This window comes from Haliotis asinina, chromosome 16 (assembly GCF_037392515.1).
Source record: "Haliotis asinina isolate JCU_RB_2024 chromosome 16, JCU_Hal_asi_v2, whole genome shotgun sequence".
Classification (NCBI taxonomy): Eukaryota; Metazoa; Mollusca; class Gastropoda; order Lepetellida; family Haliotidae; genus Haliotis; species Haliotis asinina.
The window spans coordinates 43,828,027-43,854,731 of NC_090295.1; the positions used below are offsets into that span (position 1 = coordinate 43,828,027).

Sequence of the window (26,705 nt, forward strand, 5' to 3'; positions counted from 1 at the left end):
CATTCGTCTGAAAGATTGTAATTGTAAGAGCAAGGTTTAAGAGAACTTTAATTTGAGACTGGGAATGAAGCTCTTTAATGGACAGCACCGAGTCGGCGCAGCTCTATCAGAGTTGCTATTGGAGTAAGAAGTATCCTCCCATTTGTCAGACATCCCAATAGCCATACAGGATAAAACAAGAAACCATCTGTTACCTCTAAATGAAATTGGAGTGGCACGTAAAATACATAACAGGACCGCATTGTATTACACTCAAGGAAATATCAGGCCCTTGTCCACTGTATGACAATTGGGATGTTAAACTATTGGGACGTCTAACTAATTGCCTCGTAAGCAATGGTATCACAAACAGGCTAAAGAAACCATAAAATCTACTCATTAATATAAATCAAACTGATGTTATCTGATGTATATCAGATAACAAGACTCCATCACGATATTATTTTTGAAGCTGAGAGATTAAATAAAGAACGGTTTGACACCGTTTCTAAGAGTCTATTGTGATCGTAAATAAATATGGCTTTGGGAACAAATTACAAACGCAACGTCCTGTATTGTACAAAATGAAAAAAAACCAAAAACTATCTGTTTTTGTCCGCTGTCGTAATACTATGGACTATAATGTGATAATACAAGGTGTCGTTTTAAGTGAATACATAATAGGTCAATATGCGGATGATACGGATTTACTTTTAGATGGATCAGAGAACTTTCTTCAGGAAGCAATAGAATAGATACTTTTTCAAGCTTCTATAAAATGTCTGGACTGAAAATAAAGGTTGATAGAGCCAAAGCAACTTGGCTTGGGTCACTTGCCAAAAGGAAAATAAACTCACCCTTGACCTTAATCTAGATTGGTGTGTAGGAAACTTCGACGTATTGGAAATAAAACTGGAAGTGTATTTTAACGATACTTAAAGCCATAAGTGACACATAAGTCTTACCATTTCAATACAAATTCTTGCCTATAATAACTGATACCAAAAAGGAAGTACTAAAAATAAAATTGATTGACTCCGATTTGTGCTCTTTCTGTGAGTCAGTAGGTGAAAGTACTGATCATGTGCATATAAAATGTCCTTTCGTCAAGTCCTCCTGGGAGTATTTTAACAACTCTGTTCATATGATGCTGGGAAAACGTTCAAATAACAAACCATGGCATTCTTTTTTCTTCTTGTATTGCCAGTTTATTAACACTACTGATCCTTCTAGCCAATCGACACATATTTGTTATGAACATTAAAGGGCCTAAACCGTGTAGTAATTCATTTAAAGTTACCCTCAAATACGTCTTCACAGCAGAAGTATAAGATGCTACTAAAATGATAGAATCTTTGCAAAAGAAAATGGAACGTATTACAAAACATGATTTGACTATATTTAGCCCATGTATCAGGGTTCGGTTCTGTTGCCATTTATATATGTTAAATTCAGCTGGCTTAACTGATCAGCTGTTACTACCAGTGTCAGTGGTGTTCTTGATATTAGTGCAGAGTCATTAGTTACAGTTGTTATTGTTGTGTTGCTATTATGAACTTACTTTGATTATGTAACTCACTGAGTGTAACAAAGAGAAGGAAAAACTATAATTTTATACAACATAACACATTACTAAATCATGAATGGATATTAAGATTTATTTTTTTCAGGTTTACATGTTCTTCTGAATCATTTAATGACCATCCTCACAGGCCACTGCACACACCCACATCAGCCTCAGGGAAGACAAGGAACCCAAAAGACTTCCCGGGTAAGGTAACAGTGTTTGTTTCCATCCTTTTAGGTTTCAGCTCCGGCAGGGTATTATTGACCAGCTCTATCGGGTTGTTGTTCAAGGCCACGGTTCTGTGATGGTGAGACTGATTATGAACTTTGCATGATAATTATATGTTGTATCATTGCTAAAATGGATTCCGAAATGGTTTACCAGAAGAACATTAGTGACATGAACAACATGTCAGATCAATCTCAGCTCTCGTTGTGGAAATTCCCCGGTAATGAGCCTAACTGTTGGTTGAAGGAACAATTTGCCGGTGTGTCTATTGAATGGTGTTAACCAGAAGACGTCTTGGCTGGAGGAGAGACTTACTTGCTAGTGAGTCCACCGACTGGCGTCAGCCAGAACAGATCTACAGGTTCATCGGGAAATTGTGGAAATGTCATGGAGGCAGTGTTATCCGTGGGCAGCAGGAAGTACATCGTCAAACTTCCGGGCACGTAGCCATAGTAACTAAAACACAACACTAAATATTTAAGGACCACTTCTCTTGGCGGAACATGAATGTGAACATGTTACATGTATGCTTTACTCCTGCATTTAGCACTGATCATGTTTCATTCTTACTGGCACGCGAAAGGAGACCTATGTTGACACAAGTTTTACAAATGAAGGAAAATGTAAAGAAATGTTTGGCAAAATGGTTGAGCGTCCAATGCGTTCCCTGGCCTGGTTATATAAAGACACGTAAACATGTAACTTTCTGTTCCCCTACCTGGTGCTCGGCGCAACTTGGATTAGACAAGTGCTGTTTGGCTTGGAGTCTGTGACCTTGGTAATATGATATTCACGATATTTTGTGACATGGTATTCCAGCGTCCCAGAAGGTCCATATCATCCAAATAATTTTATATCCAACACTATGATCAACGTAGAATATTTGTTATTTTACTGTTCGCGCAATTTGCTAACTATGCCCAGGGACTGAGAGAAAATCCAACTGGGATCCATGTAGGTAGCAAAAGTTCCAACGCTATCTAGTAAGGTATATATATGCCCGTTTTCTCTCCTGTCGATTGAATAGCGAATATCTGTAAAGTCAATTTTCTTGATTCAGAGCCACATTTCTGGGTATCTAACCTCAAACATGCCTCCACCATTTTCAACAAAGCCATTTCTTATGTATACATAATGCAGTATGATATACTGCTTGCATCGTGCGGTTGAATTTACCTGGATGGCTTTGTGCAGTGGGCGTAGGCTCTGACGGTGCTGTTGTTCACGCTCGCCTTCACTGGAAACACGGCATCACCCACCAGTCTCTTGTACAGGACAGTTAACCAGTAGTCCTGCATTTGATGACATGAATAAAACAGCACCATTGCGTAACATTAATACATGTCAAAATACAGTAATGATGGAAATCACTATGCGGTTTGCTGTGTTTAATGTTCACATTAATTTATTGATGACAGCATAATATCCCGTGAGAAGTTTGAGAAAAAATCAAGACACTGAACATTTATTTACGTGCATCCATATGTAGCAATGACAAAAATACATTTCTTTCATCATCATCGGAGTTCCCAAATGAGGTATAACGGAACATGAATATCTACTAAGAAAGACTTCCATATAACAAAGGATATAAACTAGCGGGCAAAAGAAAAGTTATTTCAAAAAGAGGCGCATACCCATACATATGTTATTAAAAGTTACTTTCATTTATCACAGTGGTGGTTTGTCGTATTGTAATATCAATGATTTCGAGTTGGTATCGTTTCTCTTGTCCGTTAATCTGTAACATTATTAAAGTGTGTGAGTGGTTATATGTCTTAACGCCTCATCAGAAATCTTGTACCAATTTCATATTTAATATATAATTGTCGTCTTTATTCAAATTCATTGCATTGTGGGTAACTGGTTGATTCATTGATATTCACGCGTAACATTAATTGCACTTTAAATTGTTTCACCATCTCTTTTAATAAAGCTCATACATCAAACGGAAGCACATCAGCAACGTTAACGCTTACATATATCAAACGCTTTTGGTTCCAGATTAGTTTGGCTTGGGTTTTCAGTGAATCTCTCCCTACTCGTCTTAAAGTCGAACCTGCGGTACATTCTGTCAGATTTGGTCATTGTGATTCGGTGATTGATTGCTGTGGGTGCTACATGCGAGTGACGTCCCCAGAACATGGTTATCGCAGCAAGTGAACACAACCTCTCCCACCTCCACCCTTACTTACCCTTGTTGTACGAAATCGTTGAAAACTGGACACTTGATCCACACAAAATATGTACATGACCAGATCGTCGGTTGCATACTTACAGGCAATGGATCAAAAGTGCTATTGTCAATCAGTGAATAGCTTCCGGCGTAGAATTCCTGTCTGAGAACTCCTTTCAGTCCCATTCGGGCAGCAATACCAAGCTTGTCTAGCCACCTGAACAGTGTACACTTTCAAAAGGTGGTGTTGATACTTTAGGTAAATGTACGACTAAGTTATTTTACTTAACTAACATTCTCACAACTAAAGACACGTCTTATCTTGTACTACATATGATAAAAGACTATGTTTCTGTAAATGTCACTGAAGAATTATCGTGAACTACCATCGGTGCGAGTAGGGGGTTGTGGGGGAGCCTAGCGGATAAAGCGCCCGCTCTTCGCGCCGAGGACCCGGTTTCGATTCCTCACATGGATACAATGTGTGAAGCGCATTTCTGGTGTCATCAGCCGTCCTTTTGCAGGAATATTGCTACGTTATCAAACAGAACTTTTGATATAGTCGACTATATTAAGTGTATACTGGTTATATTGAGACGATACTTTACGCACAGAAACCCAGCCACATATCTGTCGGACATCCCTGGGGCACCGCCATGAGAACAGGAGGACGTCTCTCCTAGCCAGATTGGAGTCAGTGGGTTGGTGCGTCTTGCCACATCCAGCCCTGTCTGTATATAACTGACCAGTGTGTCCATCAACTTGGAGTCAGTGAAATTGGAGAGGTGTGCAGTTCGGCCATTAGCGTAGTATCTGTGCGAAGCAATGTTCAGTGGCTTTCACAGTAGTTATGATGTTCCTTGTCAAGTTGGAAATATTGCAAACAAACAGAACGTGATACTGTACTCAGTATCATGGCATTTTGATAGGAGCAGGTCATTTTCAGGCCACAATTGTGGATAATTACTAACCGACATTATTTAGTTGATTTTCCAGTACGTCAAGTGTTGGAACTGTATGAAATAAATAAGATTGGAATATTAATCTGTACAGAAAACATATCAAACAATTCATAAATATCAATAACTTCACGTACTGGTGAAAGGTTATTTTGTCAACGGCCTTGTCTCCTCCTCCTGTGAAGTAACTGAAACAAAACCAAGAGGAAAATGATAGATACATATTGTAGTGGCCATTATATGTATAATATATTGTAAACAGTGGCCAAGATTCCCAAACTGGTCAAGGATGGATATCCTACGTGGGCATAGACAGTTCGCGATTTAATAGAATACGTACGGCATATCTTGCTGGATATGCATATGCAAAAATATACGTCTCACCGATGTACTCACTCAGCAACGAATTTGCTTGATCGACCTACGTTCACATCAGGGCCAATGACCAGTGTTGTCTCATAACCGGGTGTCGATCGGAGTAGCTTCTTGAAGTTTAAGACGTCTATACCCAGCTGTCTGGGACTCACAGTGATGTTATATGTCCCAGGAAATAAGTCAGCTTCTGTAACAATTAACACTTTTATGAGAACATATCTTATTGTTATTATAAGTAATACATACTTTGAATTTGATGGGATGTGAAGTGAAACATCAAAAAGGTATGAAATTTGCAGATTTGGTACGTTGAATTCGAGTGATTTTGCGGTAATAACAAGGTAACTTTCAGTCATATGTTTCCTTAGCTGTGTTTATATTCCCACCATTTTTAGTTCAAGTTCTGCCAGATTTGGTACACTGTGTTCTATAGAAATGTCATAGTAATGTTCAGTGCACATGTACATGGTCATGTTAATACCATTTCCGAGTTCAAAGCCTGCCAGTTGATACCCCTTTGCACTGTTGTATTGCAGCAGTTCTTTTGCGTTGGTTGGATCCCAGTGTCCTTCCTTCCTCTTCAGTACATTCAGACCAAATATAAACTTCCAGTTGACATCCTGAACAAATCTATTGACAGCATCCCAGGTAGCCTCTGCAGACACAACAGAGTTATTATTAACCATAGTGCGATCACCTAATTGAATCCTCTCCATAATATAAAAAAAACAAACCCAAAAAACCAAAACAATTACTTTGTGTTCATGATTCAAGTGATATATATACACACACACACACATAAGACAAAAGTCTGAAGATCCTTCCTACAAATATAACATCGTCAGGTCTAATCATACCTCGGGATAGTTTGGCCCCAACTCCTGGGCAAGAGTTATATCCGCTTATCAAATTTAATTTGGGTAACATATTTTCTTATTTTTTAATATTAGTCTAGCGTGAATTTACTATATGAAATTGATTTTATAAAAATATCCTGTTATTTTAAAAATCGTTTCTTTTTCCTTAATAAATTAATGCTACATATTGTCTTGAAAATTAATTTTCCTGCTTTTTGTCATAATAGTCCTGAATAATTAGATTCGGGACGCATTTGACTACAAAAATATACCAAATTTAGCAATTTTTGGACATTCTGATATTTTGTATCCAACCTCCTTAAAGCAACCTGCACGGCTGATGTCTCATGTAAATCAAATCCTCGTATAATTCTTATGTAATGAGACCTCGTGTAGTATTTTCCTTTAACACACCTGTAAATGCACGGTTGCTGTCTATTGTCTCATGACCTGTAGGGACAAAGGTCAGGTTGTCACCCTCAGTCCCTCCAATCCTCAGATAGCATGGAGATAAACCTCTTGACAGAACCTGGACTTTCGGAGAGCTGGAGATAAACAAGTGACACAGGGACAATCTTTACAGCATGTTACCACCTTAATACATATTGGCGTCGAAGCAGAAACAACGAACTGAAGCACCACAGACATGCAACATATTTGCTGACAATATAAAACTGAAATGGCATAATGTATTGCCATACTTTATGTTTCTTTGCTTAACGGTGTGGACAACACTACTCTTAGAGACATCTGCTAATTTGAACTATGTCCAGTCTGTGTAAAGTGCTTAACTTCAACAGGTTCTTCCAGGGCTGCATCAGATTTGTGATTTATTTTAAAAATGAAGATTTAACATATGACGTGCCCAAGAGCGCAAACAGAGTATATTATATATTCTCCCAACGAGGCTATATAGTTTAGTTCGTTAAACATAGTTCGTGTCTCTTCTCTTGAAGGTCTCTTGAATGTCTCTTGAAGAAACAGCAACACAAACACTTCGATGTATCCGTCAGTTCGTCATAAACGTAGTTTGCAGTATGAGAATATTTAGTATTAACCTCAAATGAATGTTCAATCACTTGAAGTCTATTGATGATCTCTTTCACCTACTTACTTGAAGTCCAACCCTTTCCAATGCTGTGTGGTGGGTAGAAGACTGGAGTCCAGGGTTACACCAACAAACAAGTCATCAATATATGAAACTACGTTTGCTGAAATTGTGACACTAACATTGACTACTTCTGTTGATGCGTGCAATACGGAGTTGGTGACAAGGAGCAGAGCTGACAGCGTTACCTTCATTGTCCTGGGATTTTCTAATCTGAAAGTATGTCACAGGTAATCAGCAGTTACATAAGGTGGTCTCACGTGTCTTGTGTCGTCACGTTTCCTTCATGCATATGACCGCATGTGTATCACGTGTATCCAGAAACACTGGCGGGCGTCCGATCTCGTTATTCATATTCACGCTAAATTCTCTTGTCGAAAAATGCTTTACGTAAAAATAACACACACACCCCCCACCCCACCCCCGCCAAAAACCCCCCCAAAACCCCAAAAACAAAAACCAAAAAACAACATTATGTCGCCCTCATTGATTTTACAAAGGCGTTTGGGATTATGTAAATGAAATAAACTTTGGTTTTGCCTCAAACAGAACGGTTTAGAGGGGAAAATGCTCTCAGCACTCAAAGCAATTTACAGATCCGTACAGGCTTCACGACAAACTCCCAACGCTATTGTGTATAGCGAATGTGGTCGCTATCCAATATATGTAAATGTTGGCTTACGGGTTTTACAGTATTATCTAAATTACTTAAATTGAGCGACTGTAGAATACCCAAGAAAGCGTATTACATGTTAAGATATATTAATGGCATTGGAAAAAAGAGTTGCGTATCGTTTATAAAAATATTTTGTTTTCTCATGGCTTCGGATACATCTAGATTAGCCAAACTGTTGGTGATGAACTTTCTTTTGCACAGTTGTTAACAAATGCACTGTTAAATAAATTGTCTAAAAGCTGAATCTCCACTTTGAATAACAGCCCTAGATACGTTATGTAAAAAGGATATAAATTCATATGTGAACAAGAAAGATATCTGTATATCATATTAGAAAAAAGTTGGGCTTTACTTACACCAAATACTGATGCAATGCCTTGCCACTACACTGTTACGAAGGAATGTGGCAGTCAATCAAAGCGGGTTTACGTTTCTGTCCCATTTGCAACACCGTTGTAGAGGACGAGTATCATTTCACACTTATATGCCACTGTACAATGAATTGAGAATAGCTTTTTCTTCCGGAACATGGAAATTCCCTTCTATACATATATGTAAAAGCCTCTTATATCTCAGAGAATCTAATCATACGTGTACAGTGTCATATTTACCATGCATATATAAACAGAAATCTGTATTTAGAAACACTCTAGACTTCATTTGTACACTTTTGTTAACAAGGTTAGTATATCGCGCATGTGGGCCTTGGCATCGTTACAAATAAACTCCCTTGACTTGATTAGTCTATTGAGGCTGACATCGTTGTTTCATTAAGCGCTTACATCCTACATCTTACATGTGATAAGACTGTGGGTGTAAACCGTGAACATGTTCATGTTGGTGTATTAAGGAATATATTGCTAGCTATATTTACACACATTTTAAGTGACATGGCCACACAAAGACCTATATCACTTTGTTACGTACAGATGCCTTATGGTATAGTTATAGTTAGGCCTTTAGGCCTTGCCCTAAGTGAAATGCAGATACTGATATTTCAGGTCATATGGACAGTTGGTTTTGCATGCCTGAGTTAATAACTGTAATTTCTAAGTTTGAAAGGTATGAAAAATCGAGGTGGTATGACTTTCATTCAAATCATGGTGATTGGTGCACAGTCGTGGATATCTGAAATATCGTGAATGTTAAACGCTTAAGTACATTTGAATTCCATTAAAAAGAGCAAACAACTGAATAAAAAAAACCATATTTCAGGGAAGACGAGGAACCCAAAGGACTTAACGGTAACAGTGTTTGTTTCCATCCTGTTAGGTTTCAGCTCCGGCTGCTCTGTTGTTCAAGGTCATGGTCCTGAGATGGTGAAGACTAATTATGAACATACTGCATGTTAATTATATATTGTAGCGTTCCTAAATCATATTTGCATGTCGACATAATAAGTGTTGTCTATATATCACCAGGTGATGATGACAAGGAATATGCCAGGTTCTTTAACAGTTAACACTCTTCCGAGAACATATGAAGACATGGCATTTTCAAGTTTTACCTAATACTGTTTTGATCATGATTCCAGTTATGCCACGTTGTTTGCATACTAGAATGGTTACAGCAATAGAGCATGGTAAAACACAATGCCACTTAGTGAATGTACGTGAACTACCTAAGCTACAGAATGATTCTTTGTGTGACAGTAAGAGTGTTTAGCCTGTGATTTAGCGGGACGATACATCCTTGTTTCATGCACGACATGAAAACCACCCCCCAAAGAGAGAAAAGGTCAAGTTGGTTAAAACGTTTCTTTGTTATATCCCCTATTGTAAGCTGTAAATGTTACTGTAGTTCTAAAAGGTGTTTATGAATAGGTGCTTTCGTGCGACACGTTTAAAATTTACTTCTGTGTATGTCAAGACTTGGTCTCATCTCTTGATGGCTAAAGTAAGTCGATAAATTTGTGCTCACTCTTCATTGAAAGTTCTTGTAGATATGGTGAAATATTTATTGTAAGATCAATTACATTTCCGTGGCTAGCCAATTATGGGGCTCTGAGTGTGCTTTTTACATGCTGCGACATTAGCGCCGGGTATTACAATGAACCCGAATGACTTCCCAGAGGCAGTCACTGATCCAGAAGTGACAGTCTTCGGTGGAAGACGAGGCAGTTGGCTATTGACTAACGCTAGTAGCTTTCCATTGAGACGGACCTTCCTGAAATAAAACTCCATTTAGTAACTATCAGACATTTAGATATTGTTCCGAACAGAAATCTTTAAGACAACATTTTTTACACCGAGAGAAGTAGCCACCTTTTTTCATATTTCTGAATCATTCTGTGTATATTGTAAGCATCCTTTATTATATCCCATTGTAAGATTCCCAGCATATGATGAGGATCTGTTCATAAAGCACTGTGGTGTGATGATCATGCTAGGTATTTTCAAGAAGATGGCTCTCGTTCCAAACGCATGAACAAACACAGGGACTCATCCCACCCGTTATTTGAGAATTGCATCCGACATCTTTGTTCCCCCTACAACGAATTAGGAAAGGTGTTTCACATGTCTGATACACAACTTGTGAAAGCTGTAATGATGACAAGCTAGCTATTTGGCAAGATTCAGCCTATGCTATACGGAGCTGAGCTTTGGGGATGGGAAAAACGTAAACCAAATGAAAGGGTTCATTCAAGCTTGTGTGAATCTGTATTACAGAGTGGCTCTAGGGCATCAAGTAAAGCCGTGCTGACAGAATGCGGTCGTTATCCTATTGAAATGATGTGCCTATATTAGCCTTCTGTTGTTTTGGATGAGGATTTTACATCAACCGCCATAGAAATTCAAAAGAAATGTTAGTAAATGTTAAAAAGACTAGATGGTAGTGAGGGTGAGACCTGGGTATCAAAGTTAGTGTATTTGTATTTAGACATGGTTTCGGTTGTGTATGGATAGCACAACATGTTGCTAACGAGAAATGTTTTCTCCATAATTTTAAACAGCATTGGAAAGATATGTATTACCAAGACTAGCATCAATACATATTTTTTTCCGAATCCTTGACGTTCTATTCAACCATAAAGACAGACTATTCTCTTGAAAAATATGTTATAACTACAGGTATTAGTTCAAAAGATTTACGGAGATGTTTGACAAAATTTTGTTGTAATGTACATAATTTTAATATTAATTCGTTTACATACTCCAAAAAATATGAAACTGCGTTTTGTAGTTCCTGTAGGACTGAACTAGCAGATGAATTCCATATTGCGTTAGTATGTCCTCCTTGCAATGATTATCGTGCTAGATGTTTGTGTGAATACTGTCGTAAGGGACCTCGTGTTCCAATATTTATTGAACTGATGAAAACAAGCGATAAGAATAGCCTTTTAAAATTATGTAGCCTTCTTAAATCTTTCTTATGTCTCTATCTTTCTTGTAATATGATCTACACTGTCAGTGTGGCGATATGGATGTCTTTACCATACTGTTTTACACATGCCGAACTGTTGTCATGGACATTTATACGTAATAAAGGATGAACGATGACAGAGATATGACGCTCGCTGAGAGGTCCGAAGAAAGACCATGGTTGATTAGATCTTAAACGTTACCACATGTAACATCAATCTAAACTCATATTGTAGTGAGCTTACATATTGACCTGGGCCCACTTGCACAAAGCAATCTTAGCGCTACGACTGTCTTAAGCCTATGTTGAAGAATGGGAGTTACAATCATTGTAGCGCTAAGATCGCTTTGTGCAAGTGGGCCCTGAACTAGAAAGTGTCTGTAGGTTGACCGGAGGAAGCATTTGCCAGTGAGTTTGTTGAACAGTGTGAACTAGTAGACTTAAGATCAAGGAAGAATTTACTTGCTGGTGAGTCCATCGACTGGCGTCAGCCAGAATACATCTACAGGTTGACCGGGAAATTGTGGAAACGTAATGGTGGTAGTGTTATCTGTGGGCAGCAGGAAGTACATCGTCACACTGCCGGGCGCGTAGCCATAGGAACTAAAACACAACACTAAATATTAGAGGACGGTGCCCTTGACTAAACATGAATGTGACATTATTATATGCATTTTTCAGTCCTATATTTTGCACTAATTATATTTTGTTCTAAATGTCGCACGGAAGGAGATCAATGGACACATGCTATACAAAATAAGGAAATGTAACCGGCGCTTCTCCAGCCCAGTACCAGCAGTCTGCACAAACATGTCTGTCCATCCGTTCATCCGTTCCATACACGAAGATCGGGGTTAGAACTGATCTTCAGTAATCCTTGCATGTCATAAGAGGCGACTAACGGAATCGGGTGGTAAAGCTTGCTGAATTGGGTGATACATGTCATCGGTTCCCAGCTGCTTTGATCGATGTTCAAGCTGTTGATCATAGATTCTGACACTTTTATTTACAGACCGCCGCCATATAACTGGAGTATTGCAGCTCTGGGCCTAAAACGAAACTCACCCAATCACGTATTCGTCAGCAACTGTTTGTAAAATCATTGATTTTGATTCCGAACCACATTCCTTGGAATGTAACATCACCTTGACGCTATCTCATTCAACAGAGATTTTTACAATTAATCTACCTGTAAACAGACTAATGCACTGTAGTATCTGGCTGCATTATGCGGTTTGAATTTACCTAGATGGCTTTGTGCAGTGGACGTAGGCTCTGATGGTGCTGTTGTCCACGCTCGCCTTCACTGAAAACACGGCATCACCCACCAGTCTTTTGTACAGGACAGTTAACCAGTAGTCCTGCAGAGGAACATATGAACAAAGCATCATCATTACCTTACACAAGATTACCTTGCAGATCAAAAGACAGAAATGACAGAAGTCACTACAACCATAGTATGTTGTGTTAAATGTTCACTATATATTATTGGTGACAGTACTTTATCTTGCGAAATGTTTGAGAATAATTCATTTGCCTAAATAATTTGCCTATATATATTATTGTAACATCTAATCAATATATATAACAACAAACTATATATATATATCGTTAGCGCGGAAACTACTGTTTCCAAATGAAGTGTACCAGAATATGAATCTCTACTAAGATAGACGCGCCCATATGAACAAGCATATATATATATAAGTGAAAGTGTGTGAGTGATTACATGGCTTAACCCCCTCATCAGAAATCTTTCATTACATTCGTTGATAGACGTGTAATGCTTTTATTGCTTGGTATGAATGAATAAATGAATGAATGAATGTCTTTCCTCCAGAATTGAATCCGAAGACCATACAAACGTACATGCATAATTTACAATACATCACATACATTTAACAAAAAGGAACATTTGTAAGGATAGGGAAGCATATGTTAGACACTTTTAATAACCTTAATCATAACATCACCATAGTTACCGCATGCATGAAATATCAAACACTACTGGTTTCAGATTAGTCAGTGTTGAATTTTCAGTGAACTACATCCCACTCGTCCTATAGTCAAACCTGCGGTACATTCTATCAGATTTGGTCACTGTGATTCGCCGAATAATTGCTGTAGGTGTGACACATAGGTGTGATATTCCCAGTACATCGCTATCCCAGCCGGTGGACGCAACCCCTCCCAAGTCCACCCTTTCACGCATCATCCACATCACCCGAGAAAGGTTTCATTTTGTGGGTTGTAAAAGAAAAATAATATCTTGAAAACTGGACATTTGATACATGAACACATGGGTCTAGATTTTCGAAGCTCTCTTAGCGCTAAGATAGTCGTGAGTGTCATACATTAACATTAACGTACCACTACCGTAGCGCTAAGAGAGCTTTGAAAATCTAGGCCCTCGTCATTTTCATACTTACAGGCAATGGGTCAAAGGTACGGTGGTCAATCAGTCCATAGTTTCCGGCATAAAAATCCTGTCTGAGAACTGCTTTCAGCCCCATCCGGGCAGCAACACCAAGCTTGTCCAGCCACCTGCACAGTATACACTTTCAAAAGGCGGTGTTGATGTTACAGTTAAAGATAAATCTTATCTTGGACTACTTATTTTGTAATTGTCACTAAAGAATTATCACCGGTTATCATTTTGCGACGGGGGTGGGGGGCATGATACGGCAGCCTAGTGGACAAAGCGTTCACTTCCCATGCCAAAGACCCGGGTTTGATTCCCCATATGGGTACGATATATGAAGTCCACTTCTGGTGTCCCCCGCCGTGATATTGCTGGAATATTGCTGTCAGTGGCGTTAAACAGAACTCACTCACTCACCCATCATGCGAGTATAGTCAACTTAGGTACAAAGTGTATACTGGTTATACTGAGACGATGTTTTACGCACAGAAACCCAGCCACATATCTGTCGGACATCCCTCTGGCACCGCCATGATGACAGGAGGACGTCTCTCCCAGCCAGACTGGGGTCAGTGGGTTGGTGCGTCTTGCCACATCCAGCCCTGTCTGTATATAACTGACCAGTGTGTCCATCAACTTGGAATGGGTGAAATCAGAGAGGTGTGCAGTGTGGCCGTTGGTGTAGTATCTATAAAAAGCAAGAGAGGGTTTGATCGTATATACCACTTTTCTTGTCAGGCTGGAAACATTGCAAACCCATGTTTTGACTTTTTAGTTACAGAAGTCACGCCTGCCATGATGAAAATAACAGAAATATTTCAGAAGGTCATTTTCCTATCATTTACATGTCATTTTCACATAATAAATGTGGACTCTAGTAATTAGACATCAGTTATTGATCTTTCAGTAAGTGAAGAGATATTAAATGGAACTGTATGGAAGTATGAACGAAATATGATTAGAATATTAAACCATACCGAATACATATTTGAGCAATATAACAGAATCCATAAATATTAAATATAACTGCACTAACTGATGAAAGGTTATTCTGTCCACGGCCCTATCTCCTCCTGCTGTGAGGAAACTGTGGAAACAAAGAAGAATGACGTAGGATTAGCTGTAAAATGTTAGGTGTCCATGTGTTGATCGTTGAGCATGTTGTTACAATGCAGTACGTGTTGCCATATATTCCGTTGTAAACATTGTAAACAGAGGTCAAGATTCCAATACCAGTCAAGGCTGGATATCCGGCGTGGACCGCTGGTCTTGATGTAATAGAACATCTTGCTGGGGTAGACAGTAGATGTTAAAGGAGATTACAACTAACACTTGATTCCAAACCTATGAATTTATTGTAACTTCCACACCACTTATCACGTTCCATGGTATTGTATTCCTTACATGTAATTAGATATGAACATTGACTGAATCCTATCAGAAATAATGTAAAATTCCCCACAATACCTTGTTCTGCTGTGTTGGAAATCTAGTTATTCAGAAGACGAAACCTTTCATACCTGGGTGCTACCTTTTCCGAGCATGTGTTTTTTTCTGAATCGTATCATTGATTGAACAGGATACTAGTGTCATCACTAGGTAATGGAGAGTCGTAAACGCATCAACATTGTATAGTTTTGGGCAGGACATGCTTACCCTTTGCCGCACAATGGACGTCATCATCAGGTGATAAACGTCTATATATGACGCATTTGTTTGATCGTGAAGAATGGTAGTTTTTGTAAACTATCATTGTAATGTGAGCTGGGTCCATGTTTGTGTTGTTGGCCTTGAAGTCTTCGAATTTCATTAATGCCTATTCAGTCAAAAAGGAACTGACTGACCCACAGCATTAAAGTTGACCCCGTCTGTGGTTTCAAACAAATTAATGTCTATGTTTTTTTCCACCCTGAAACCCCGGAATCCTAGAATGTCTGCACAGCAGTCATATTACTAAGTTAACAACAGGCATTTCTGCGTCATCGACCACACTGATTACAGCCCTGCTGTTAGACGTGGGATTGTAAATACTTGAGTTTCAGGCAAATTGTGTGATTGGTAAGTGCTACCGACAGGGTAAGACATCTTCACAGTTTTCGAGAACACATGCTGTTATCACTAAGTTTCTGTGGTCCATTCATAAAACTGTTACTTTGCTTTCTGATTCTGTTTCTGAGGATGGCCAAGACTGGATATCCTTTTGTACTGTCGTTTCATAATTATAAAACATTGTGAGCTCAGATCCTCTTTGTTTTCCTTTCGTATACACTGAGAAAACAATGTGTGGAATGCTGGACTACCTCGTTGATATACATTTAGGGCAAACACATTTTGAAAATGAATAAGCGTAACAACTGTAAATACGTTGAGATTTGCTTCTTTCGATACACAATGAATCAGAATTTCTGCTTCCGTGAGTAAAATCAAGGCAAGGCAATAAGATTTGACCTTATTTGACTTTCATGAGATTATATTATTTTTATGGGGATTGCCATACCTGACCAAAGTGTTAAAGGAAATGAATGGCGTCGCCTCATCTGTTCCATGTAACGGTTTGTTCATAAAGAAGGTTGTGTGACAAGGGATAACCGCTTTCCAGCAGTCATATCCAGCACATAGATCCTGTCTACGGTGTTTATGTTTCATAACCTTTCACGTAGAATCGAGCATCTCTCTCTGATTTCAAAAGGTGCCATACGTCTCACTGATGAACTCACTCAGCAAAGTATTTTCTTGAACGAGCTACAGAGGTCATGTCAGGTCCAATTACTAGTGTTTTCTCATATCCGGGCGTAGATCGTAGCAGCTTCTTGAAGTTGTAGAAGTCCCTTCCCAACTGACTAGCACTCACGGTGGTGTTATGCTGTCCAAGGAATATTTCAGGTTCTGTAACAGTTAACACTCTTTCGAGAACATATGAAGAATTGTTATTTTCAAATTAAACATAATACTGTGCACTCTGTCTAACTCGGGCTCGACCCGTGAAGGTCCTGGGGTAGAACAGGCCTTCAGTAACCCATGCTTGCCATAAAAGGCGACTATGCTTGTCGTAACAGGCGACAAACGGGGTCGGGTGGTCAGGCTCGCTGTCTTGGTCGATACGTGTCATCGGTTCCCAATTGCATAGATCGATGCTCATGCAGTTGATCACTGGATGGTCTTGTCCAGACTCGATTATTTACAGACCGCCGCCATATAGCTGGAATATTGCTGAGTGTGGCTTAAAACTAAACTCACTTACTCACTCACACCAAGTGGGAACTTATTGGCACAATTTCTAAAATGAAAGGTTGTCAGTTTTGTCCACATTGTATTTGATTCGGTAAGTTGAAATCGAGTGATTTTGCGGAAATATCATGGCAGGTTTCAGTTGTGCCTTTCTATGCATGTGATCATATTGTTACCATTTCCGAGTTCCAGGCCTGCCAGTTGGTACCCCTTTGCACAGTTGTACTGCAGCAGTTCTTTTGCATTGGTAGGATCCCACTTGCCCTCCTTCCTCTTGAGAACATTCAGACCGAATATAAGTTTCCAGTTGACATCCTGGACAAATTTATTAACAGCATCCCAGGTAGCTTCTGCAGACACAACAGGCTTAACGATAGCTAGATAACGTTATGACATTTGTTTAGGCTCTTATATTTGATGCACCTAATGTTATCCAACAATGATGCTTATAATGATAACGGTTTCTTAAACAACCCCTGTTGCTGTGACGCATGGCAGTTTTTAATAGATGAAAAGGTGTTTGGGTACAGGTTATTCATAAACATCTTGCCCAGTAATATTTATTTACTGCCTTTCTAAACTGATTTATGGGAGCAATTCATGGGGACATTTTCTAGTCAAACAGACTGTAGAAGTATATACACCCACCTGTGAAATGTGAATGCATGCCTGACACTTGTTATGTCACTGCATTTGTCTCACAGATTGGCAAAAGTGCAATACCATAGCTCGACAAACTATTTTATATTGTAACGCACCTGTTAATGCATGGTTGCTGTCTACTGTGCCATGACCTGTAGGAACAAAGGTCAGGTTGTCGCCCGCAGTTCCTCCAATCCTCAGATAGCATGGAGACAAGCCTTTGGCCAGGACCTTAACTTTTTGAGAGCTGGAGGTAGGAAACTACGTGGCAAAGGGACATTCGCTTACAATCTTTTAGCATAATATGTTTGCCGTCGAAGCAGAAACAACGAACTGAAGCACCACAAATCTAGAATGTATTCACTGACACCACACCAAAAAAGAAGTGTCAGTGTGCAGTGACATACATTACCTCGTTAAGCGGTTTGGACACCATTGTTCTTACAATGATTAGTTTGATATTGTACTTTTGTGTGTATTTTAAAAGCGCAAAAAGAGTACATTGTGGTATTTCTCAAAGAGATCACATATTTTAGTATGTTATAATTGTAGTTCATTACCTGCTGCGAGTTACAGGATGTTCATTACATGTAGTTCGTTACATGTAGTTCATTAGATGGAGCGTTCCAGTTACATGTAGTTCATTACAGGCATACCGTTACATGTAGGTCTTTACTTGCAACCCGTTACATGTAGTTCATTAGATGGCGCCAGTTACATGTAGTTCATTACAGACATACAGTTACATGTAGTTCTTTACTTGCAACCCGTTACATGTAGTTCATTAGATGGTGCCAGTTACATGTAGTTCATTACAGACACACAGTTACATGTAGTTCTTTACTTGCAACCCGTTACATGTAGTTCATTAGATGGTGCCAGTTACATGTAGTGCATTACAGACACACAGTTACATGTAGTTCTTTACTTGCAACCCGTTACATGTAGTTCATTAGATGGCGCCAGTTACATGTAGTTCTTTACTTGCAACCCGTTAGATTTAGTTTATTACACTCAACCCGCTACGTGTGGTTCCTCACACGCAGCGCGTTGCATGTAGTTCATTAGATCGAGCCCATTACATGCAGTTCGTTACGGGAAACCCATTACCTCTAGTTCGCTAAATGCAGCGCTCTACATGTAGATTGTTTCGGCTAAAATATGCATTAGGTGGCTGGAAGAAACAACAACACATTAACACTTCGATGTATCCGTCAGTTCGCCATAAACGTAATTTACTGTATGAGTGTGTATAGAATACAAATTATGACGTCAGCTTGACCTACTTACTTGAGGTCCAGCCCTCTCCAGTGCTGTGAGGTGGGCAGTAGACTGGAGTCCAAGGTTACACCAACGAATAAGTCATCAATAAAGGAAACTGCTTGTCTTGTTGAAACTGTGACACTAACATTGACCACTTCTGTTGATGTGTGGATTATGAAGGTGCTGACTACGAGCAGAGCTGACAGTGTTACCTTCATTGTCCCACGATTTTCAAATCTGAAAGTATGTCACAGATTATCTGCATTTATATAAGTGGTCTCACATTTATAGACTGTGTTGTGTCGTCATGTTTTCTGCATGCGTGTGTCAGCATCGCTGAGTATTACTTCGTGTCTTTCATATAAATTGTGTTGTGCTGTTATTGATACATGTTGTTTGTATCATTATAAGTACATATTGTCTTGTTTCGTTACCGACATGTAATATCGTTCACATTTATTGTGCTGTGACTGGTACATGCAGTGCTGTGTTGTCTTTTAAGACAGGCAGGTGTGGGTATTTTATCTTTCATATCTATTGCGTCATTTCATCATTGCACATACCGTCTTGTGTCATGACTGATGCCATATTATTGTGTGCGGGCAGTGATACGTCGCGTGTTGTGCCTTATAAATGCACAGATAGTTTTGTCATACCTAAAACATATCCTACAGGTTGGAATTATAATGTGCCCGCCTAGATGAGTCTATTAAGGTTGCACCGTTGCTTTCTCACGCACTTATATCCCATATCATACATAACACTGTTAGTGTCAACCTCGTACAGGTCCGTATTGGAGTAGCGACATCGGTGGTGTACATACGGATGGTAATTGTTACCTTCAGATACCTCATGGCAAAGTTGTATTGATGCCTTCAGACCCTGTTCTGTTGCTATACAGCATATTTCAGGTCATGTGGACAGTTGGTTTTACATACGTTGTACACGTAAACATATATATTGGTTCAAAAGGAAACAATCGAGGTAGCATGACTCTCATTAATACCTTGGTAACAGGTGTACATTCATGTATATATAAAATAATGTGACTGGCAAACACCTAAACATGATTAAATTTAATAGCAAAATAGCTGAATCAAGAAAAAAACAGCAGCTTTATTTTCACAGCAAAGTCAACGATTGGAGGTTCTTCTGAATCATTCTGTGAATATCCTCACTGACTACTGCAGGCGGCCACATCAGCCTCGGGGAAGACAATGAACCCGAATGACGTCCCGGGTAAGGTAACAGTGTTTGTTTCCATCCTGTTAGGTTTCAGCTCAGGCAGCGTATTATTGACCAACGTTATCGGGTTGTTGTTCAAGGCCACGGTCCTGGGATGGTGAAGACTGATTATGAACTTTGCATGCTGATTGTATATTGTATCATTCCTAAAACATATTTGCATGTTTAGTGTTGTCATGATAAGTTTGTCATGGCAGGTCACTTATAGCACGTTTTCAAGTTATTTTCTGTGGTCTTCCAAAAGCAACTACTAATGCAATTTTACCACCTGTTGCACATGGAAAAGCCATGATAGTGAATCTACCATTTGGTGTAAACCAGGATGTGTTTATGGATTGACGAGAGGAAGTGCGAATTCGTGCTCGCATGTCTGTTCGGTGGTATGAACTGGAATATGTTTAAAGGGGAGGCACTTACTTGCTGGTGAGTCCATCGACTGGCGTCAGCCAGAACACGTCTATAGGCTGGTCGGGAAATTGTGGAAACGTCATGGAGATGGTGTTCTCCGTGGGCAACAGGAAGTACATCGTCACACTACCGGGCACGTAGCCATAGGAACTAAAATACAACACTATTATGTTACTGGACTGCGTCCATTGGCTTTAACATGAATCCTATATTAATTATTGTTTATAAAAAAAATAAAAACTAACCTTATGATGGAAGAAAACGTGAAAATTCGATAGCTGTATTGAGACATATATCGCAAAAGAAAAATTCGGTTCACCATTTGTGTTTTGCAATTTACCTGGATGGCTTTGTGCAGTGGGCGTAGGCTCTGATGGTGCTGTTGTCCACGCTCGCCTCCACTGAAAACACTGCGCCTCCCACCAGTCTTTTGTACAGGACAGTTAACCAGTAGTCCTGCAGAGGAACACATGAACAAAACAGACTCATTATAATTTGTCATTAACATATTTTACCACGTTGAACGTTCAGTTTAATATTTGAAAGTTTGTATGTTCATTGGTGTTAACGGCTTTATGACCCATTGTGCATTAAACGCTCAGAACAATTCAACATAAGAGAGTTTACAGTTTCCCTCGTTTAAAGACATGCAAAATATGTTTATCTAGATTACTGATTTCGAAATTTCGACAGTTTACGAGAGAATGAATAGATATGTAATGTCTATCGTCTTTCTTTGGAATGAGTTATGTCTACATATGTGGTGGAGTCGTGGAATATATGACTATCATCTTCGAGGGATAAACATGTCCTGCACAGTATACTGATATTATTTATGTGCTCAGTCCTCTTCTTCGTGCCATTTTACCAATCGTCTCGCCGCCGGGCCGATATTGAAAAAAAACTGATTATAACACTGATACAGGTATCTGTTTACAGGCAGTGTTATTATACGGGGCCATACCGACCATGACATGTTGTTGAAATTGATTTACGTGTCAAACATGTCTTTGAAGAGGGAGGCAGTAACCACACTGACTGTTCTGAAAGATGGATACTTGTAAAATCGACTCAATATTATAAGTAAATATAGCACGAAATCAGTGCAATTAGAGGCTTGATGGCGGACAAACAGTGATATGACTGTCCAAGAGATATCGTGTGATTATTGGAGCAAGAAGGAAGGAAGAAAATGTTCGTCTCTATACTTACAGGCAATGGATCAAATGTACCAGTGTCAATCAGAGCATAGCTTTCGGCATAGAAATCCTGTCTGAGAACTGCCTTCAGCCCCATCCGGGCAGCAATACCAAGTTTGTCCAGCCACCTGAACAGGGTACACATTCTAGAGGTGTTGTAGGAAATTGCATTTGAATGTAAGTCAACGTCAATTAATTTAACTAACGTGATAAAACCTGAAGATCTTATCTTGGGCAAATTATTTCTTAAATATCACTCGCAAAGAATTATCATGAACTACCAGGTGTTTATAGCGTTGTCGCGCGGAAGTCTCGGGTTCGATTCCCCACACTGTATGAAGCCCATTTGTCTTGTCTCCCACAGTCTATTTGCTGGAATATTGCTATAGGTGGCGTTAAACAGAAATCATTCACTTATTGCGAGTTTGGAGGACTAAGGTATAAAATGTATACTGGTTATACTGAGACGATATTTTACGCACAGAAACCCAGCCACATATCTGTCGGACATTCCGGGGGCACCGCTAGGAGAGCAGGAGGACGTCTCGCCCAGCCAGATTGGAGTCAGTGGGTTGGTGCGTCTTGCCACATCCAGACCTGTCTGTATATAACTAACCAGTGTGTCCATCAACGTGGAATCGGTGAAATTAGAGAGCTGAGGGTGAGGAGTTCGGTCGCTGGTGTAGTATCTGTACGAACACGTTTTTGTGATTTGGCTTGCTAAGTTGGAAATATTGCAAACAAACAGAACGTGATACTGTGTTCAGTATCATGACGTTTTTATACCAGCAGTCACGTTTGCCATGATGACCTTCAACGATTAATGATAAAAGCCTATATTTCTGAAGGTCATTTTCATGCAACAAATGTGGACTCTAGCAATTAAGCATTATTTAGTTGATATCTCAATATGTCAAGGGCATGTTAATCGGAACTGCATGCACGGGAAATATGAACGAAATAAGGTTAGGGTATTAAACCACACACTAAACATGTTTGAGCAATATTAAGTAATTCATAAATATCAAAGATAACTGCACGTACTGGTGAAAGGATATTTTGTCCACGGCCCTGTCTCCACCTGCTCTGAAGTATCTGAGGACACAAAGAAAAATCTGCGTGATTAACTGTAAAATGTTGGGTGCTGATATATCGATTGTTGAGAATTATGATCCAAAATGATAGGTACGTACTGTAGTGTATACACCATTTATTAACTTCCACTGATCACATTACATCGAAATACTTTCCTTCCAATTAATTACTGTTACAACACATAAACCTGTACTCAGTCCTAATCGAAATAATTTTTAAAATACCCACAGCATTGTTTAACATCCATGGTGCATATTGTTTCTTGTACACTGAGAAAACAATATTTGAAAGTGCCAGACGTCTCACTGATGTACTCACTCAGCAACGAATGTGCTTGATCGAGCTACGTTCACGTCAGGGCCAATTATCAGTGTTGTCTCATACCCGGGTGTCGATCTGAGCAGCTTCTTGAAGTTTAAGACGTCTATGCCCAGCTGTCTGGGACTCACAGTGGAGTTATATTTCCAAGGGAATAAATCTGCTTCTGTAACAATCAACACTTAACATATGGCTTACTGTTATTACTGAGTACTTACTTACATACCAGTAGGAACTACACTTTGATTTTGAAGTGAAGTGAAACTCTGCCTCAAAACATTTAAAGGTGTGAGATTTGCAGATTTGGTACGTGGAATTCGAGTGATTATGCGGCAATAACGAAGTAACTTCCAGTCATATATTTCCTTGGATGTGCTTATATGTATGCCATTTTCTCGTTCGAATTCGAGCCCTTCTATAGAAATACCACAGTTATGCTCAGTCATATACATTTATGAACATGTATGGTTATATTGATACCATTTCCGAGTTCCAGGCCTGCCAGTTTGTAACCCTTAGCACTGCTGTATTGCAGCAGTTCTTTTGCATTGGTAGGATCCCAGTGTCCTTCCTTCCTCTTCAGTACGTTCAGACCAAATATAAGTTTCCAGCTGACATCCTGAGCAAATGTATTAACAGCATCCCAGGTAGCCCCTGTAGACACATCAAGCTTAACGACAGTGAGATCACAAATACTTATAATGTTCCAATAAACGATGTACAAGCCCCAAATACCCAACAGTATTGCTCTCTGAGATGTGTACACGTGTACAATATCATAGATTAAAGGGTTTGGAAACCGTATTTTGACGGGATATGACAGTAGGAGCATATCCGTCAATTTATTTGTTTTAATGTTCCACAGTTATGTCCCTTTGTCTTGCTTCTAATTATACCTCAGGACAGTTTGGCCACACAAGCAATTATCCTGGGCAAGAGGTATGTCCCTTTATCAAGTTTAATTTGAGTATGGGATGCCCTCTGGTAACATATTTTTCAATTTTGGAATACTCGTCTAGCGTGAATTTACTATATAAAATTCATTTTATAAAAATATCTCAAATCTTATAAATGTCTCAAATTCTATATACTGGCTTGAAAATTGATTTTTCTGCTTTTTCATATCAGTCCTTAATAATTCAACAGATTTGACTACAAAAATGATACCACATTTAGGAATTTCTTGACATTGTAACATTTTGTATCCAACCTCCTTAAAGCAGCCTGCACGGCTGATGTCTCATGTAAATCAAATCCTCGTATAATTCGTATGTAATGAGACCTCGTGTAGTATTCTCTATAAACGCACCTGTAAATGCACGCTTGTTATCTGTTGTCTGATGACCTGTAGGGACAAAGGTCAGGTTGTCACCCACAGTGCCTCCAATCCTCAGATAGCATGGAGACAAACCTTTAGCCAGGGCCTGAACTTTCGGAGAGCTGGAGAAAAACAGGTAACACAGGGACAATTTTTCCAGTATGTTACTGCTTTAATACACATTGGCGTCAAGGCAGAAACATGAAGATGAATCACCACATTTATTGACAACATATCAAAACTGAAATGGCATATCTTACGTTTCTTTGCTTGACGGTGTGGACAAATTGCTCTGAGAGACATCTGCTAATTTGAACTATATTCAGTCTATGTAAATTGGTTAGCTTTAAAATGTCCTTGGGACTACATCAGTTTGTGAAGATTTGACATATGACATGCCCAAGACGGCAAATAGAGTAGATTATGTATATTCCCAAAGAGGCTGTATATTTTAGTTCGTTATTATATATGTAGTTCGTTTCGGGTACAAAAATACTTAAGGTGGCTGGAAGAAGGAACAACACAAACACTTCGATGTATCCGTCAGATCGTCATAAACGTAGTTGTGTTCAGAATTCTAAGTGTTAACTTTAAATGCATGTTCAATTACTTGTAGTCTATTGACGGTCTCCTTGTCCTACTTACTTGAAGTCCAGTCCGTTCCAGTGAAGTGAGGTTGGCAGAAGGCCAGAGTCCAGAGTTACGCCTATAAACAAGTCATCAATATATGAAACTACGTTTGCTGAAATTGTCACACTAACATTGACTACTTCTGTTGATGTGTGGGATACGAAGTTGGTGACAAGAAGCAGAGTTGACAGTACTACATTCATTGTCCTGGGATTTTCTAATCTGAAAGTATGTCACAGGTAATCAGTTGCATAAGGTGTTGAGTCGTCACGTTTCCATCAAGCATGTGGCAGCATGTGTATCACGTTGTGTCGCCATAAGCAAATAGTGCTTAGATATACTCTTTCAAATATTCACAATGAATTTAGTTGAGCTTCCCCTGACATATCTCACGACTGAATGAACCCCGATCGTAACCCTTTGGAACATATCTGGGAAATGACTGGTCTTCATGTGCGGCAAAGGGATACTCAGGTAAAAAACCCAATCAATTTGGAAGCTGCTTTAAGAGAGTCAGGAGGTTGACAGGGTGACTTACATAGTCATATCCAGGTTACACTGGGTATTGAACTTAAATCGTGAAAAACACACACAATGACATTCATCAATAAACTCAACCTTTAAACATTCCATGGCCATACTTGAACAGGCATGGTTTTGTATGAAATTAGTTTTTGGCTGAGCAATTATCATCATAAAATCAACATGATTTGCTATCATTTTGTCGTTTTCTATGAGTCAAAATATCCTTAGGGTCGAAAAAGCCATCATGTGTTATGTACTCAGTCTCTTTCACTTAGGCTCTCACTACAACCATAGTTTCCTGTGTAAAATGGGAACTTTAGTTTATTGCTGACAGTGTTTTAACATGTGAACTGATTGAGAAAAAAGGTCATCGCACTGAATTTGCCTTACTATTTATTATTGCAACGGGGTTGGTGCGTCTTGCCACATCCAGCCCTGACTGATTATCACTGACCAGTGTGTCCATCAACTTGGAATCGGTGAAATCAGACAGGGGAGGAGTTCGAGTCCGAACACGTTTTTGTGATCTGGCTTGCTAAGTTGGAAATATTGCAAACAGAACATGATACTGTGCTCAGGTGAAAGGTTATTCTGTCCACAGCCCTATCTCCTCCTGCTGTGAGGAAACATGGGATTAGCTGTAAAATGCTAGGTGTCCATGTGTCGATCGTTGAGCACTGCAATGCCGCACCTGTTGCCATGTATCCCGTTGTAAACTTTGTAAACAGTGGTCAAGATTCCAATACAAGTCAAGGCTGGATATCCTTGTTTCATGCATGTCGTGAAGACCGCTCCCCTAGAAAGGCCACGGTCATGTTGGCTAACATGATTAACTGCAGCTACAGAGCATGCTAGGTTAGAAGAAGTAATCAGTTTAATCAGCTAAACGAGCTTCTTATGACAAGTCCCAATTACTGTCTACTCGTACATATGTCGGGTGTGTCATGTGTGCGAGTGAGTCACATCTATAGCCTGTGCAACACATAGTCACTGAATCCTGACCCAGAAACTTATCAGTGAAGTTTTATTTCATTGTGTTAATCCCATCTGGCTGCCATTGTTGATTTACATTAATTAAACTGTTATAATCAACTGATACATATGGGAGACTGAAGCTGTTTGGT

At 39.3% G+C, this 26,705-nt stretch overlaps 3 protein-coding genes across 3 annotated transcripts; all 3 read right to left on the reverse strand.

The window, feature by feature from the left end:
* Positions 1-1,685: 1,685 nt before the first annotated feature.
* On the reverse strand, positions 1,686-7,443 carry LOC137267803 (heparanase-like). Its single transcript, XM_067802241.1, has 10 exons — positions 7,256-7,443; positions 6,554-6,686; positions 5,766-5,937; positions 5,306-5,471; positions 5,047-5,097; positions 4,563-4,763; positions 4,053-4,167; positions 2,951-3,066; positions 2,090-2,230; positions 1,686-1,845 (listed from the first exon to the last, which is right to left on the reverse strand). The coding sequence occupies exons 1-10, from the start codon at positions 7,441-7,443 to the stop codon at positions 1,686-1,688; spliced, it is 1,443 nt and encodes a 480-aa protein (XP_067658342.1).
* A 2,408-nt stretch (positions 7,444-9,851) lies between these two features.
* LOC137267601 (heparanase-like) lies at positions 9,852-19,115 on the reverse strand. Its single transcript, XM_067802091.1, has 10 exons — positions 18,871-19,115; positions 17,697-17,827; positions 17,115-17,288; positions 16,428-16,596; positions 14,747-14,797; positions 14,198-14,398; positions 13,718-13,832; positions 12,534-12,649; positions 11,751-11,891; positions 9,852-10,091 (listed from the first exon to the last, which is right to left on the reverse strand). The coding sequence occupies exons 1-10, from the start codon at positions 19,059-19,061 to the stop codon at positions 9,911-9,913; spliced, it is 1,470 nt and encodes a 489-aa protein (XP_067658192.1). The 5' UTR covers positions 19,062-19,115; the 3' UTR covers positions 9,852-9,910.
* Positions 19,116-19,939: 824 nt separating this feature from the next.
* LOC137267602 (heparanase-like) lies at positions 19,940-25,287 on the reverse strand. Its single transcript, XM_067802092.1, has 10 exons — positions 25,072-25,287; positions 24,418-24,548; positions 23,589-23,762; positions 23,109-23,274; positions 22,740-22,790; positions 22,178-22,384; positions 21,709-21,823; positions 20,837-20,952; positions 20,506-20,646; positions 19,940-20,177 (listed from the first exon to the last, which is right to left on the reverse strand). Exons 1-10 carry the CDS (start codon positions 25,257-25,259, stop codon positions 20,018-20,020), a joined length of 1,449 nt encoding a protein of 482 aa, XP_067658193.1. The 5' UTR covers positions 25,260-25,287; the 3' UTR covers positions 19,940-20,017.
* Positions 25,288-26,705: the final 1,418 nt, after the last annotated feature.

Bases quoted from the DNA above. Each gene is read 5' to 3' on its own strand.
- LOC137267803 (XM_067802241.1), bottom strand. From the start codon at position 7,443: ATGAAGGTAACGCTGTCAGCTCTGCTCCTTGTCACCAACTCCGTATTG. The intron at 5,472-5,765 runs GTATTAACATGA...TAATTGTTACAG, and splicing joins AGGCTTTGAACTCGGAAATG to AAGCTGACTTATTTCCTGGG. The intron at 1,846-2,089 runs GTAAGTCTCTCC...TCACCATCACAG, and splicing joins GTCGGTGGACTCACTAGCAA to AACCGTGGCCTTGAACAACA.
- LOC137267601 (XM_067802091.1), bottom strand. From the start codon at position 19,061: ATGAAGGTAACACTGTCAGCTCTGCTCGTAGTCAGCACCTTCATAATC. The intron at 13,833-14,197 runs GTGCGTAAAACA...TATACTGTGCAG, and splicing joins AGATATGTGGCTGGGTTTCT to GTGGCTGGACAAGCTTGGTG. The intron at 10,092-11,750 runs GTAAATTCTTCC...GTTTTATTTCAG, and splicing joins GTCGATGGACTCACCAGCAA to GAAGGTCCGTCTCAATGGAA.
- LOC137267602 (XM_067802092.1), bottom strand. From the start codon at position 25,259: ATGAATGTAGTACTGTCAACTCTGCTTCTTGTCACCAACTTCGTATCC. The intron at 22,791-23,108 runs GTGAGTACATCA...TTGTGTCCTCAG, and splicing joins TCAAGCACATTCGTTGCTGA to ATACTTCAGAGCAGGTGGAG. The intron at 21,824-22,177 runs GTGCGTAAAATA...TACCCTGTTCAG, and splicing joins AGATATGTGGCTGGGTTTCT to GTGGCTGGACAAACTTGGTA.